This window comes from Amblyomma mixtum, chromosome 3 (genome assembly GCF_055824585.1).
Source record: "Amblyomma mixtum isolate Tamu chromosome 3, ASM5582458v1, whole genome shotgun sequence".
NCBI lineage: Eukaryota > Metazoa > Arthropoda > Arachnida > Ixodida > Ixodidae > Amblyomma > Amblyomma mixtum.
Window position 1 is genome coordinate 65,139,639 of NC_143014.1, and position 15,329 is coordinate 65,154,967.

At 44.6% G+C, this 15,329-nt stretch overlaps 1 protein-coding gene across 2 annotated transcripts in view; it reads right to left on the minus strand.

The window, feature by feature from the left end:
• Positions 1 to 1,292: 1,292 nt before the first annotated feature.
• LOC149350463 (GPI ethanolamine phosphate transferase 1-like) overlaps positions 1,293 to 15,329 on the minus strand; it is a 54,163-nt gene continuing 40,126 nt past the window's right edge. For both annotated transcript variants that reach the window (XM_089579499.1, XM_089579500.1), the window contains 3 exons: positions 14,686 to 14,761; positions 11,502 to 11,618; positions 1,293 to 4,043 (listed from right to left, as the gene is read on the minus strand). In XM_089579499.1, coding sequence (XP_089435625.1) covers positions 3,864 to 4,043; positions 11,502 to 11,618; positions 14,686 to 14,761 — 373 coding nt within the window. In that variant the 3' untranslated portion in view covers positions 1,293 to 3,863. The remainder of the gene's footprint in view (positions 4,044 to 11,501; positions 11,619 to 14,685; positions 14,762 to 15,329) is intronic.

Consider the following 15,329-nt stretch of genomic DNA (forward strand, 5'->3'; position numbering starts at 1 on the left):
ATATCTAAACACCGAAATTCCGAGGGCCTCCAGTTCATTTCTCACGGAACAGTCTCCTTTGGCCATGTCCAGGTTGGAAATCAATGCATGAGCCTATACGAATTCCATAGCGATGTGTGTACACGAGTGGAACAGTTCATGCAGGTTTCTAGGTTTACTGCGTATATAAATAGCTTTGTTGTTTCTTGAGCACGATGGTGTCATGCACACTCAACCTGACACAATTTACATAGGCTCATGCACTGCCCCTTTGATTTCCAACCTGTACATGCCCTTCCCCAACACAGGCTGCTCTCAGTGAAATTAACGGAGGCCCTTGGAATTTTAATGTGTTCTAGATGTGTTTAATATTTTTACGTGTTGCTTGTTCAGAAAATTCAGGACCAGTAATAAGGATTTAGTGCTGAAACATTTTAGAAAGGTATTTGCAGGACTGGACTCCATGCACGAAATTCCAGAAAATTTTTATATCATATTTCTTGATATCTAGATACGCACATACCCTCGCCATATGTGCCGGTTGTACATGACAAAAGGCGAAAGTCAATAATCTGCTACGACACATCAAAGCTCATGCAAAGAAGTGTCGCACATTCATGCCTTCACATACCAATGGGTAGAAAAATGGTGCGATCATGAGATGGTGCAAAGTACAGAGCTGCAATTTTGCACACATTACGTTTTGTTCATTGGTTTCCCTTATTGCCTAAGTACAGTGCGCCCGATACATTCAAGATGCACGACCAACTAGCCACTTCTGCAACTCTGCCAATGTATACACACTTATAAATGTAGATTTTTTTGCCTGTATACTAACCACAGTGCAAAGATTTACATTTTTCGAGTAAGTTGTGAACGTTACCACTTTCAGAGCTCTTTGAATGGGAACAAGAAACTTCTCCACAAAAGTACAGTCTCAAATGGAGAATTTCCTTACTTTACGACAGGCAAAATTTTTGCAAGCATATAGAAATAGGTTTGCATGCAGATTCAACTGCTAGGGGTGGACTCAAGGGTGGATTTTCACCATTGTAGGGCATCATTGCAGAGAAAACATGCCACCAAAATTAGGTGTCTACACTCCTTTAACATAGGAAAACCATGCTGAATGCCTTTTTTTTTTTGATGAAAGAAGTCCACGAAACACATGGTTCAAACAGGACAGCCCCCCCCCCCCCCCCCCCTTTCCCAAACCGACCCCCTCCAACAGTCACCCATCAGTCTGCCCCTGTCAACTGTCAGCACCTGCGAGATGTCAGATGTTTTTCAGGCTTCCCAATGAGAGGACAGGCAAGAGTGAAGATACTTTATTATATAAACTGACAGCATAAAAACACACAGGCCAGATCAATTAGATGTAGTATTTTGTTTTGTTCTTTGTTTAGTTTTGTACTTGCAAGACCAGTGCAGAGCACAAACACTTATAATGTTCAGAATGTACAAAAACCTTGTATATGTTCCAGGATTTGAATTGACACTGTGAAATTTCATTGCAACACTAACATTTCATTTAACCAAGGATCAGATCACTTGCAGTTTAAAGAGGAATACTGAAGTATGAACGCTACGCTTGCAATGTACAGGAAATTTCACATTATGCAAAAGAACCAAACTGAAATTTGTTTTAAGGACTGGCACTTCATTTCTATTAGTTTTCAAGTTCACTAATTAGCACAAAACTTCGGAGCATGTTCTGGCACATTTGATCATCATGCATGTAAACAAAGTGCTTGGCAATTTATATGTTTTCAGTCCACAAACAGACAATCTTTCAGAGTTGGACACTTCAGTATTTTCTCCTTGAGGTATGAGAAAGAGTAATGGATGCAAAATAAAAATTCAACAGTTAAGCTTTTATGATTGCATATATTAATGGTTTCATTAGCAGAGGATCACAATAGCTTGCCAACTTAACCCACAACATACTGCTATTTGAAGTCCTCTTTTCTTGCAAGTATTTTAGTAAGTACTTATCAGTTCTATCAACTCTGCCCTGAACGAGAAATTACAAGCAAAAATTAACTGGCCATGACAGTTTAGTAGTGCCATAATAAGTGCGGATGAAACAAGTCAACATTACACATAGCTTAGCAATCTCTACAATGAATGCCTCGGTTTTTCATATGCATTATAAGTTCACCAAGTGAAAATAACCCCTTTCCATTGTATAGGTGCCTTTGACTTATTAATGCGAAAGCATTATACGTCCCATTAGCACAAAAGCCAGTGTTCGCCGTGTATGAAACAAAATTCAGATGACACCAGAACATCTTTTGACGCGGCACCGAAATGAAATTCGGTGCCACGTCATCGTAGTCAACACATCCGCACATGACCACCATCCATTGCTTGGACATGTGGATTAAGCTTTTCGCCTACCAGCGTCTGACCCTTAGCAGTGCCTGCATCATCATTCCACGTCAACATCTGCAGAGTGCTGTGCATCAGGACTCCAAGTGGCGACATAGTGTAATGAAGCTATGAATGGGCCTCGCACTGGCTTCGCAGTCACAGGTCAGGGCAGCATCGAAAGCATGCGGAACACTAACCTGTTCATCTACCTTGCGCAATTTTACATATAATGCTTTTCCATTCTTACATGTAAGCAGTCTTAAGTGTCCTTGCCAAATTTTGAATAAAGTAGTGTACAGCATTTGTCAAAAGTTCAGAGCCCAATGGGGTTTGCTTCTAAACCATGTAGTGAAGCTCTCATAGACTCTGTGCCAGAGCCTCAGACTCAGACTCAGAGCCTTTAGGATGAAAGTTCCTCTTACCTTCAAGAGATATGGAAAACTGCAATGATAACGAGCCACCTAGCATGGTCCAGCATGAAACCCCTTGGGCTCTTTACTTCTAACAAAGGGTGTAACCATAACTTTAGTCACAAAAAATACCTAGAAGCCGTACACCTCAAAAGACAGGCTGTGAAGCTTGAATGGGCCATAGCTATTGCTGCATTCATGTACTTTAAACTTACTTGTAGCTCTTTCTATACTGTTGATGACATCATTTTTCCCAGTGAAGTCAGCCTTCAACAAGATAATGGCAACCTAATAGTGTAATGACTGTCACCAGTCTGCTATCAGTCATAGTGCTTGACAATACACAGCACTATCTCACTATCTTTCTGAGGCTGTTATTAACTTTTCATTAGCACAGCAATCAACATGCATCTCGCTATCAAAAGCACCATTCACAGAGGTCTAAAGGGTATGAATGAAAATGGCTTTGAAGACAAATTCAATCAAAGGTATTCAATGTCGGGAAAACTATGAGGATGAGGAGAAGTACACCAGTCTTCAAGGAGACCTGCACTACGAAAAAATCTGTGCGTCAACTAAGAAACAGCGCTTACTGTTCTTATAATAATCGTGGTGGAAGACAGCTTGCACAATTGAGTATTCAACTGCAACACACGCCTACAAGAACTAGTGACAGCCATATTACTTAAATAAAAAGAAATGAACAAAAACAAAACATTTTATTAGCTGCATACAAAAATTGGCCAAGATGAAAAAACAAATGTACTAAACTTCAGTTCAACAGAAACCGTCCATATGTCTTGCACTAAGAATGCTGTACAAATAAATAAAAGACAGGATGACTTACACAGACAAAAACCCCTTGCCATTCATTCACTGTAAAATACAAACAATGCCACTCTCAGCATTTTGTAAAGCAACTTAAGTCCAAAAGGTTCCAATAAACACCTTACCTGAATAAAGAGAGGATTTTAGTGATAAACAGATCCAATGTGCAATGAGACTGGATTCAACTTCAAGGAATGTGAGGCTACACTATCAAACTTCTTGACCATAAGTGACAGCGCCAAATTGCTTGTAAAAAACTAGGCTTGGAATGTGTCACAAAAGATGCCGCTTGAACTCATGTCCAGAACACTCCAGTGAAAATGTGGTCATGAACCAGGCAAGGCCATGGAACACAGCTGTGAAGATGAACATCCCCATGGCAAGCAAGTAATGGCTGATTGACATGCCAATGTCGAGCCAGCTGCCACTGTCTTTGATAAGAAAAAAGAAATGCTGAAAAGAGAAGATAGGTATTACAATAATGTTAGCATCAGCACTGGGAACGATACTTGAAAAAAGTATCGTTGAGACTGATACCCGATACCCTCAAAAATTGCATTTCCGATACTAATAGAAGATACCAAACCAAAACCAATTTCTGATACAGATACTCAATACTGTATCGTCAGTCCTCCAGTAGACCACTGAAATTGCTAATACTAATAAAGCTGGTAATACTATTTGCTAAGTTAAGAAATTTTTCCATGGTTTGTCTCTTTACCGCAAGAACTCGATCTACCTGCTCAGAGAATTCCTAGAAACTATCCTGTACAGCCGATTTCCCTATAAAATCGAATTAAACATCCCGGCTGCTGCCTTTTTTTTTAACTTAGCTCCGACAGTATAAGAGTTGACCAACGCGTGGAGATCCTTCACCCAGTCGCGTGGTGGCTTCACTTTCGCTTTTATTTTGTTTTCAGGTTTCTCTGAATAAATAGTTTCCATCGCAGTCTACATAGCCGCAAATTAGTTCTATGGAAATAAAAAGACGCGTGGACTCTTTGCTTTTGCCGATCACTATGTATCACTCCGCCGATGGCAGAGCGGCAAGCCGCAACATGACTGGCTGAAAGGCACTCCACGCATTGGCTGACTCTTCCTCTTTTCGGAGGTGAGTTAAAAAAAAAAAGTTGGGAGCCGGGACATTTAATTCGATTTAATAGGGAAACCAGCCGCACAGGATAAAATTCGCAGTTTCTTGGAATGCTCGGAGCGTGCAGATCAAGTTCCTGCGGTAAAAAGATGAGTTCAGAATCCTCTTTAGTGCACCTTTAAGGGTAACAGAGTAGATTTTAAGAGAAGGCAAGTGTAGCAGGAGGCGGAAAAGTTTGGTGGGTTGATCAGATTAAGAAGTTTGTGGGGATGGATGATGATGATGATGAAAAGGTGCAGGCGCTGCGTGCTTCGGAAAGTTGAACTGCTATTTCCTCAGCACTGTATTTACAGAAATTTGAATTTGAACAATCTTAGTTAAAGGCTTGAAGGAAAACAACAAAGAGGGCTAAAAGTTTTTAATAGGCAAAACATATCTTGCTAATCTCTGTTGTTTAGACATTTTTTCACTTAATGGTAGTAAGTAACAGCATTTGCTCAAATCGTGGGTCTAAAACAGCCTCACTATGTGGCTGTGCTTGAAGCGAAGCAAATGAAAAAGGCCTCTGTATACAGTACACAACCATGTTGCCGTGTTGTATATTATGAAGGTAGCTTTTAAAGGGGCCCCGCGATGATTTCCTCAGTACCAGTTAATATCATTAAATAGATTCATCATGCTTTCCAGAGACCAGAGCAAAAAAAAATTATTGAAATCGGAGCATGCAAACGAAAGTTATTCCACTCTGAAAATTCGTAATGAAAAGCTCAGAAGAAAACGCACTTCACTCGCCCATTTCACTCACCCAGTACCGAGATTGGGTGCTACCAATCAGAACCGCGCCTAGCGCACACGCAGCGGAAGTGTGCATGCAGTTGTTGCTTTGTCGGGGCTGTAGACAGCCGCGCATTTTGACGGCGTCTTCCCCCCGTGTATGCGAGGCCGTAGTCAGGGCAGGGGTGACTAACTACAAAGGAAGCTCCCCGATGTTTCTTTTTTAGTCGGACGGGAAGGCTATGGGCAGTAGCCCCCCTCCCCCCCAAACTCGACTCCCGTCTCCTGTCCGGCCTTTCTCTTCCCAATTCTGGGCAAGGTGTGTCGACTGGCTTTTTTTTTCGCTGCCGTCTTGGTATGGTCACGGTCGGTCTCGACGGGCGCGCTTTCTGTTTTGAGCCAACGTTTTTTGAACAGCGCTGGCCGCCACGAAGGATTGAAGCGGAATGGAAAGTGTCACCCCTAGCTGTATTCTTTTTAGTTTTCGTTTGCTTTCCCTGCTTCTTTCCAGTTTTTGTGGCATGCGAAAAGCTTTCAGTGCTCAGAGACATAATATTTTGGATTCATTTCGCAAGTATAAAGGAACAATATGCAAACTGGACGCCCAACCAATGAGAAATGCAGCGCCCTATCTGGATGCCACCTCATTTCCGCTGCCGCATATGGCCGCCGCGTTGCGACACCATCGGCTCGAAACAAGCATTTCTAATGAAAAACTGTAGCGCTCGAGACGAGGACACAACGAAGACGACAACACATGCGTCTTCGTTGTGTCCTCGTCTCGAGCGCTACAGTTTTTCATCATGAGCAACCAACTCGCCCAAACATCCACCCTGAAGCATTTCTAGCGAAGATTAAAATATCAAATATTGCCACCTGGTGTTCTCAGGTGGCGCTGAAGTGTCTTCGAAGACGTTTAAGTGTCTCGCGCTGGCTGACTGGCTGCTGCATTCTGCTGGTTAGCGACCTGTCGCCCTGTTTTCCGTTACATATTTTGGTGGAGGAGCGCGAGGCGATCCAAACGCAGGTGAAGGAGATGCTTTCAGATGGAATAATTCAACCTTCCAGCAGCCCCTGGTCTTCACCTGTCGTGCTGGTGAAGAAAAAAGATGGGACACTCCGCTTCTGAGTGGATTATCGAAAACTGAACAAGATCACTAAAAAAGACGTCTACCCGCTGCCTCGTATCGACGACTCGCTCGACAGACTTCGTCGCGCCCAGTACTTCTCCTCCATTGATTTAAAGAGTGGGTACTGGCAGATAGAGGTCGACGAGCGGGACCGCGAAAAAACGGCGTTCGTGACACTCGACGGACTGTACGAATTTAAAGTGCTGCCTTTTGGGCTATGTTCAGCGCCGGCAACTTTCCAGCGGATGATGGATACCGTTCTCGCTGGACTAAAATGGCAAACTTGTTTGGTTTATCTCGATGATGTCGTCGTATTTTCCGAAACCTTTGCCGAGCACCTTGAACGCCTGAGGACAGTATTAGATGCCCTCCGATCGGCCGACTTAATGCTAAAGCCAGAGAAGTGCCACTTTGGGTACAAAGAGTTGAAGTTTCTCGGTCACCTCGTGAGTGCCGATGGCGTTAAGCCCGACCCAGAGAAAACTGCTGCCGTCGCCAACTTTCCTGTTCCTGCAACAAAGAAAAGTGTGCAACGTTTTTTGGGTCTGTGCGCATATTACCGCCGCTTCATCGCCGACTTTTCAAAGATTGCCGCACCCCTGTACCACCTCACGCGCAATGATACACAGTTCGTGTGGGCTGCCGAGCAGCAGGAGGCTTTTGCCGAGCTGCGCAGACGACTGCTAACAACCCCTGTTCTTGCGCACTTTGATGAAGAGGCTGAAACCGAAGTCCACACCGACGCGAGCAACGTCGGCCTCGGCGCCGTACTCGTCCAACACCAAGGTGGCGTGGAAAGGGTCATCGCGTATGCAAGCCGCACGCTTTCTCGCGCTGAAACAAACTATTCGACCACAGAAAAAGAATGCCTTGCGGTTGTGTGCGCAACCATGAAATTTCGTCCGTACCTCTACGGCCGCCCGTTCAGAGTAGTTACCGACCACCATTCGTTGTGCTGGCTTGCCAATCTTCGCGACCCATCGGGCCGCCTAGCCCGATGGAGCCTCCGCCTCCAAGAATTCGACTACACCATTGTGCACAAATCTGGCCAGACGCACGAAGACGCTGACGCACTCTCTCGCGCACCCGTCGGGTTAGCGGATGATAGCATAGAGGACGAGAGTGGTTTTATTGGAGTTGTCAGCGACTTCGACTTAATGACCCGACAGCGAGCTGACCCAGACCTGCGACCTATCATTGATTATCTGGAGGGCCGAGCTTCTGTCGTACCCCGCCAATTCTCTAGGAACCTGCCGGCCTTCTGCCTCCGGAACGGCATTTTGTTTAAGAAAAATTCCAGCACTGCTGACCGAGCGCACCTCCTCGTCGTTCCGGCAGATCTCCGCGCCGATATCCTTCTTGCTTGTCACGATGAGCCGACCTCCGGCCACTTGGGCTTTGCCCGCACACTCGCACGCGTGCGCCAGGCGTATTATTGGCCCAAACTTTCTCACGCCGTCCAGCGTTACGTCAGAGGCTGCCGCGATTGCCAACGTCGTAAGGCGCCTCCTCTCAAGCCAGCGGGCTTGCTCCAGCCTATTGAACCGCCTCGGACGCCGTTTGATCAAGTCGGCATCGATCTTCTGGGCCCATTCTCTGTGTCATCGGCCGGTCATAAATGGGTCATAGTCGCGACCGACTATTTAACAAGGTATGCGGAAACCAAGGCGGTGCAGCGCGGTACGTCATCTGAGATCGCCCAGTTTTTTATGCAACAAATCGTGCTGCGTCATGGCGCACCGTCCCACGTAATCACTGATCGAGGTACGGCGTTTACGGCACAGCTCATGCGCGACGTGTTCGAGCTCAGTCACACGAACCATCGCAAAACCACTGCCTATCACCCACAGACGAACGGGCTCACAGAGAGACTCAACAGAATGATCGCCGACATGATCGCAATGTACATAGACTCGCAGCATAAAACCTGGGACGAGATTCTCCCGTATGTCACATACGCTTACAACACGGCCACCCAGGAGACGACCCGATTTACACCATTTCGTCTGGTCTACGGACGCGAAGTTCAGACGATGCTGGATGCAATGCTTCCATGCTGCACTGATGACCATCCACTCACGCCCGACGCAGAGCAGTTCGCTCAGCGCGCCGAGGAAGCACGTCAACTTGCCCGTATTCACATTCAGCGGCAGCAGAGCACGGATGCGCGCCGCTACAACCTCCGTCATCGGCACGTCGAATACCATCCAGGTGACCAAGTTTGGGTGTGGACCCCGGTACGCCGCCCAGGCTTGTCTGAAAAACTGATGTGCCGGTACTTTGGACCGTACAGAGTTTTGCGCCGCGTCACAGAAGTGACCTACGAAGTTCTTCCTGACGGGACTGTGCAGCCTCAGCGTCGCCCACCCCGCTCTGAGGTTGTACACGTTGTCCGCATGAAACCGTACTTCACGCGGTAATGGATAGTACGCTCAGTGTTCCGCTAGTTTTCGCGTGGGACACCTTCGCCCACCTCCCTTGTACATTTTTGTGTGCTTGTGCTGTTTTGTTTTTTCTCTTTCCACTGCCCGTACTGCAACCCCGCCTTTATGTTTTTCTTTTTTTTGGGGGGGGAGGGGGAGTAATGCCACCTGGTGTTCTCAGGTGGCGCTGAAGTGTCTTCGAAGACGTTGAAGTGTCTCGCGCTGGCTGACTGGCTGCTGCATTCTGCTGGTTAGCGACCTGTCGCCCTGTTTTCCGTTACAATATTATGATTTCGGTGATCTCATTGCGCGTTCGGGACTCACAATGTCCCTTACTCTGCATACAAAGAATAAAGACCCCATGCTTTATCTACGTCGCAGGGCACCTTTAATATGACAGCGTTAAGGGTCTTGTTCAGTGGAGAAACTGCTGTAGTTGGCATTGGCGAGTCAAGAAAATCGGGACTGTTTGAGAAGGTCACGACGTCACAACCACATAACCTCACGTGTTTAATTAAAACACCCCACAACGATCACACGGTACAACAATGATGATGTCGTAACAGAATTTCTCATTGGTCTACAGGGTCATAACGTCATTCCACCACGAATATGTAGTACCTTTGAAGGAAGAAAAGCAACTGCGATGAAAAGAAAAACGGTCGAGGCAAGACTCAAACCGCTGCCCCTTGAACTGTGAGCCGGGCGCGCTACCCGTCAACCACTGAATACCTCTCTTTTCTTTACTGCCTTCAAAAGCGTGGGAATACAATACAATACAAGTCAGGTGGTTATTTACAAAACTAGAGCATTCTTAGCTGGCAGTGAACATTCCAACTTTTTCATTTGTGTCAGATATCAAAACAGCAATAAAATTTCATCACGGCAGTCTCTTTCTTTCATCACATCATGGAATTTTATATGCTCGTTCAACTTGGTTAAAAAGAGGACTTTAGAGAAATGAAAATTTTAAAAGAATAAAAAAACAAACAAATAAAGTAAAGAACAGTGTCTGTATCCGTGAAGATAAGAGGCATACCCACGTTGACTTGAGAATCCTCGAGATATTAGTAAAGAAATTAAGTTTGACTAGTGCATGTTCAGAGCTATGGCTTGTTATAGCGCTGCTCCTTTAAATGAAAGGAATGCGCCAACCGATGCATTTGAGGTTGCCGGCGCTGATGAACCCATTGACCTGTATGTGGATGAGTTGCGTGACCTTTATCGTGCTTACAAATTAAACAACAAATGTTCTATAAGCTCCTGAGCATGAAGGGAAAAGTCTTCCATTTCTGTTGGCAACCACCGCAATTTGAAACACCCATGAAGGTGTGTTGTTTCCACCACAACGGTGAGCCTGTCTCCTAGTCTCTTCTGTCACCGAGTGTGCAGAAGCGCAACATACAAGTCACCTGTCTGCCAAACAACAAGCGCAGGAAGAAAGACGAATGACCAAGTCAATGACACTGACATCACCTCTTCCTAATTCTTCGCTTTTTTCATAGAGTGACCAACTGAGTGAGTGCCGCCAGCCCAAAGTCTGACTCACAGCAGCCTCAAAATCTGCGGCACACTTCTTTTTTTGAGCATCGAGTATCGTTAAAATACATGATACATTAAAATGTATTTTCAATATTGATGCTTTCATTTTTGGCAAGCAGCATCTAATACTGATACACAAAATGTATCAAAAGGTAGCATCAAAGATACTGCCCATGCCTGTTGATAATAAATCAGTTAGCCCATGCTTAGTTTGGTTTTATGGGGTTTAACGTCCCAAACCAACTCAGGCTATGAGGGGCATCGTAGCGGAGGGCTCCGGATAATTTCGACCACCTGTGGTGCTGTAACGAGCACTGAACCCCAGGTGGTCGAAATTATTCGGAACCCCATGCATATTTTTAAATAAGCACCAGGTAACCAGATGGTTACTGGTGGCCAACAACAAATTAATGAAGTCATATATTCGCAGTGATTTCATCAAGTTACATTTTTTGCACACATCATAAAACAAAAAATTTTCTGTAACAGTCTTCTTGAAAATTGCACTATTAGACTTTCCTGAGTGATTTAAATGGCAATATGCATACAGCTGCAGCACTACATCAAAGGTAGGGACCATGTCAATAAGAAACATTTCCAGGCCTCAAAATAGATGTATAAGTGCTGTGTTAGAGTGCTTGGAGCAGATTCGTTCACACTCACAAAGAGCACATTTGACTTTTGTACTTAACATCAAACAAGCTTTGAATGAAAAACACCGCAAAAAAAAAAAATGTTTTCTATTGTCAGCACAGCTTGGCAGAAACTTTATCCCCAAAGCAAGGTCCCAGACTTGCCCTTCGAAGCAGGCAACAGTAATTTTATTGCAGGCCACACAGCTCAACAACAGATTAGAAGAATAAATATGTGCTACCAACTAACTGTAGCTGAAGTCCTGATGAACTGCTTAGGCACTAAGCAAAAATGACAGAACACTGCTGCTACTTACCAAGGCTGTGAAGTCTGAAAGGACGACGACTAGAAGGAAGAGAGCGGTATTCGACACCTTAATTGACTGGAGAAGGGCCCGGAATGCGCAGCTTACAATAAGTAGTGGGATCAAAACCTGTGTGAAAGTACAAAAAAGACAATGTTTGAAATTTCTTCGAAGAAAAAAATTTTGAAATGCACTACAAGAGACAATTACGATGTTCACCCCTACTCGGTTTGTCTATGAGATAAAAATATACAAACTAGAGTTACAAAAAGAGAGATAATATGAGGCTAATCTGGATGAGAAGCTAAAAGGAAGACTTTAGTTGGACTTCTAAGGCCACCTTATGTCCCTTGCAGACAGAAGAACAGAAGTGCAAATAGACAAAAGTAAACGAAGTTACACCTCCCTTGTTTACTGCATGATAAATCATGAACCTGTAGGGGCTCAGGAACCTTTTCAGGAAATTTCTAGAACCTTTGATTAGCTTCACCACTCTTGGCTACAAAAGTGGATTAAGTGAGCACTTCTACATGCTGAAGTCATGTTAAGGCTGAGTGCGATGGAAGGCTCTGGATTAACTTTGACATTCTAAGGTTCTTTAAAGGGACACTGAGGAGAAATTGAAGTTGGCTTGCATCGACGGAATACCAGCTCCTGATTACAAAAAGGCCACTCATACTGACAACAAAGCTCTTGTAACGTAGAAAAGAGCAAGAACCAAAATACAGGTATCGCCGCCACAGGCCAAACTCGCAAGTACAAGCGTGATGACGTCATAGGACAAAACAGTGTAGCTAGAACCAATGGTTCTAGCAACACTAGGACACGAGAAGCTACGAATCACTGAGGCGCAGCCAATGCATGCGCAAATCTCCTTGACGTCGCCAGATGGCGCCACGTACCCGGCAGCTACGCGCGCGCCTGCAGCATCGGGACCAATAAGCGACTGCTCATCGGCGGTAGGCGGGCTCCGGGTATTCCGCTAACGGTAACAAGGTACACGATATGCTATAGGTTTCTATTTGCGAGAACTTCGTTGACGACCTCGAGAGTGGGATCCATCGTAACGCTGGCAAAACGCAGGTGCAAACGTAAACGAAGCGATGGTAGCGACGGCCGCAATAGCCGACAGATGCCTTCAACGTGCGGCCGGCGGTAGCTTTCTTTTCGGCTGCTGCTAGGCCGCACTGCTGGCGACCAGAAATCACGGAGTCTGTGTTACGTCATGTTTCACGTCACTTAGTCCTGTGTCGTCATAGGAGAATCCCAAGTTTGAATCAGAGCGGCGGGAAAAACTTTTTCAACTTCGAATCCAAATTTCTTAGAAATAAATGCATCTTTCGCTGCCGGAGAAGTGGCAACAAAGCCATGAAATGCCGAACTATCGGATTTTGCTTTTAAAAAAATATTAATAGAGCTCTCCTCACTGTCCCTTTAAAGGGACACTGAGGAGAAATTGAAGTAGGCTTGTATCGATAGAATACCAGCTCCTAAACACAAAAACAGCACTTTTTCTGAAAACAAAGCACTTGTAGAGTAGGAAAGAGCAAGAACTAAAATACAGATATCACCGCCACAGGCCAATCTCATACGTAGAAGAGTGACGATGAAATAGGAGAAAAGACACCACAGACCCCTGAGGCTGACAAACGTGCACGAAGGTTACGTGTCTGATCAATATTGAAGTATATAAGTTTTGTTTTGAAACCACCAGTGCACTTTTATCACAAGAGGAAGACGGAAAAAAGATAACCTGAATGCTGGATGTCAAAGAAAACCTGCAACCAGCGGCGCAACAGGCGGCCAGCTGAGTTTCGGTATGTTTTGGGGTGCTTCGCGGCTATGCGTTTTTCGTGCCCGGAGCAGCAGAGGACCTCCAAGTGCCTCTTTAAGTGCTCCTCGGAAGAAGTTCGTGCAACGGCACGCAAATGCGACAAGGAAAAAGAGCTGTGCATAGCCAATGTTCAACGCGCCTCCATGTTAGCAAACGCACCGCTCGGCGTGTTCGCATCGTCAACGTACCAAGACGCTGGGCTGCATAACCAGTCCTACGAGGACTATTATTACAAAATTTAAATAAGCCCGCACGTACCAGTTGCTACACATCAGTCATGATGGCGGCTCGGCAATGATAGTGACGTTGCCGACTCTTCGGAGCTAGGACTTTCTTGCCAGAACCCGCTGCCTCAGCCCTCAAAAGCATTGCACACTGTGTGGGGTTGAGGTTGCTGAATGCAGGCCGCAGTTCTTTGCAAGAACTTTGTTGTCGGAATTGGGGATCCATCGTTAACGTTGGCAAAGTAAACGAAGCGACGACAGCTGATAGAACCTTCAACACCCGGCCGGCACTAGTTTTCATTTTGGCTGCTGCTAGGTGGGAGCGCAGCTCTTGCCACCAGCAATCACAGAGTCCTCGTTTCCGTTTCTGTTGCCTTATATCACTCTTCTCATATTTCATCATCACAGAGTTCTGAGTTTGAATCGTAGTGGCGGGAAAGTTTTTCAACTTTGCATCCAAATCTCTTAGCAATAAATGCACTTTCATTGCTGGACAAGCGGAAAAAAAGCCACAAAATGCCTAACTATTGGATTTTACTAATAACAAAAATTTGATAGCGTCGTTCTCAGTGTCCCTTTAATATTTATTGAAATCACAGTAGCAACTGCTGCAGTGGGATAAAAAAATTCCGAGCCTGTGCTCTGTACCAAAATGTTACAGTAACAGAGGCATTGCTAGAGAAGAAGCATAGCAACAGCTGTTTACCGATGCAGGATATAATCAATTCAACATCAGGATACATCAATAAGAATTGCAGTAATGTAAAATACCTGCCCTGTATGCTTCAACAAAATTTTGGAATGCACTGTTTAAACAATTAAATATAAACATCAGGATACATCATTAAGAATTGCACTAATGTAAGATACCTGCCTTGTATGCTTCAACAAAATTTTGGAATGCACTGTTTAAACAATTAAATATAAACATCAGGATACATCATTAAGAATTGCACTAATGTAAGATACCTGCCCTGTATGCTTCAACAAAATTTTGGAATGCACTTTTTAAACAATTATAAATATAATCACCAAACGCTAAGGTAATGGGTCTTTCTATGTGCCACTAATACAAAGCTGAGTGCAAACAAAGCAGCGCCAATTATGCACTATTTATAAGAAAGACACCTGATACAACCTTGATAAGTAGGATGGCAGCCATAGTGAATGGTCGAAATACTGTGATGAAACAGTAGAAGCTTGAGATGGAAAAACTGCAACAAAGGCAACCATTGTGCAACAGGTTATGATCATGCATACTTAATTTCATGGAATGGGCCACAGCACAAGGGGCTCAAGGCTGCATTTTTAAAATAGACCTCCTGCACTATGTATACTAAAATACAATTAAGGATGCAATGCTAATGATTACCACTGAGAGAGGTTACGAAAGTCACACATCATATCCTGCTAATGAGACTGTAGTACTCTTTTTAGGTTTTCAGTTAGGAAAGCCTTTCTGACACAATGCATGACTGATGTGCACGATTGCACAGTCAACAGCAAAATTTTACGGGATGTGGAAGTGCAGAAAAAAAATTATTTCGTCACTGTCACGGAAGCCAATCACCAGAAATGTCTGGAAGTATGAGGAGATGGCATGCTCAATCCTCTGATATACATAAATAGCAGGTGTGCGGGTTGCAAGGGAGCGCTACCATAAATACATTCCCAGGCACATGGGTCCCGCAAACTTTTGCTGCTGACTGTACCAATCAAAGTGACTATAATTTCAACTTAAACCAGCACTTTTTAACCTCATTACTGCTCTGCCCCTCTTTT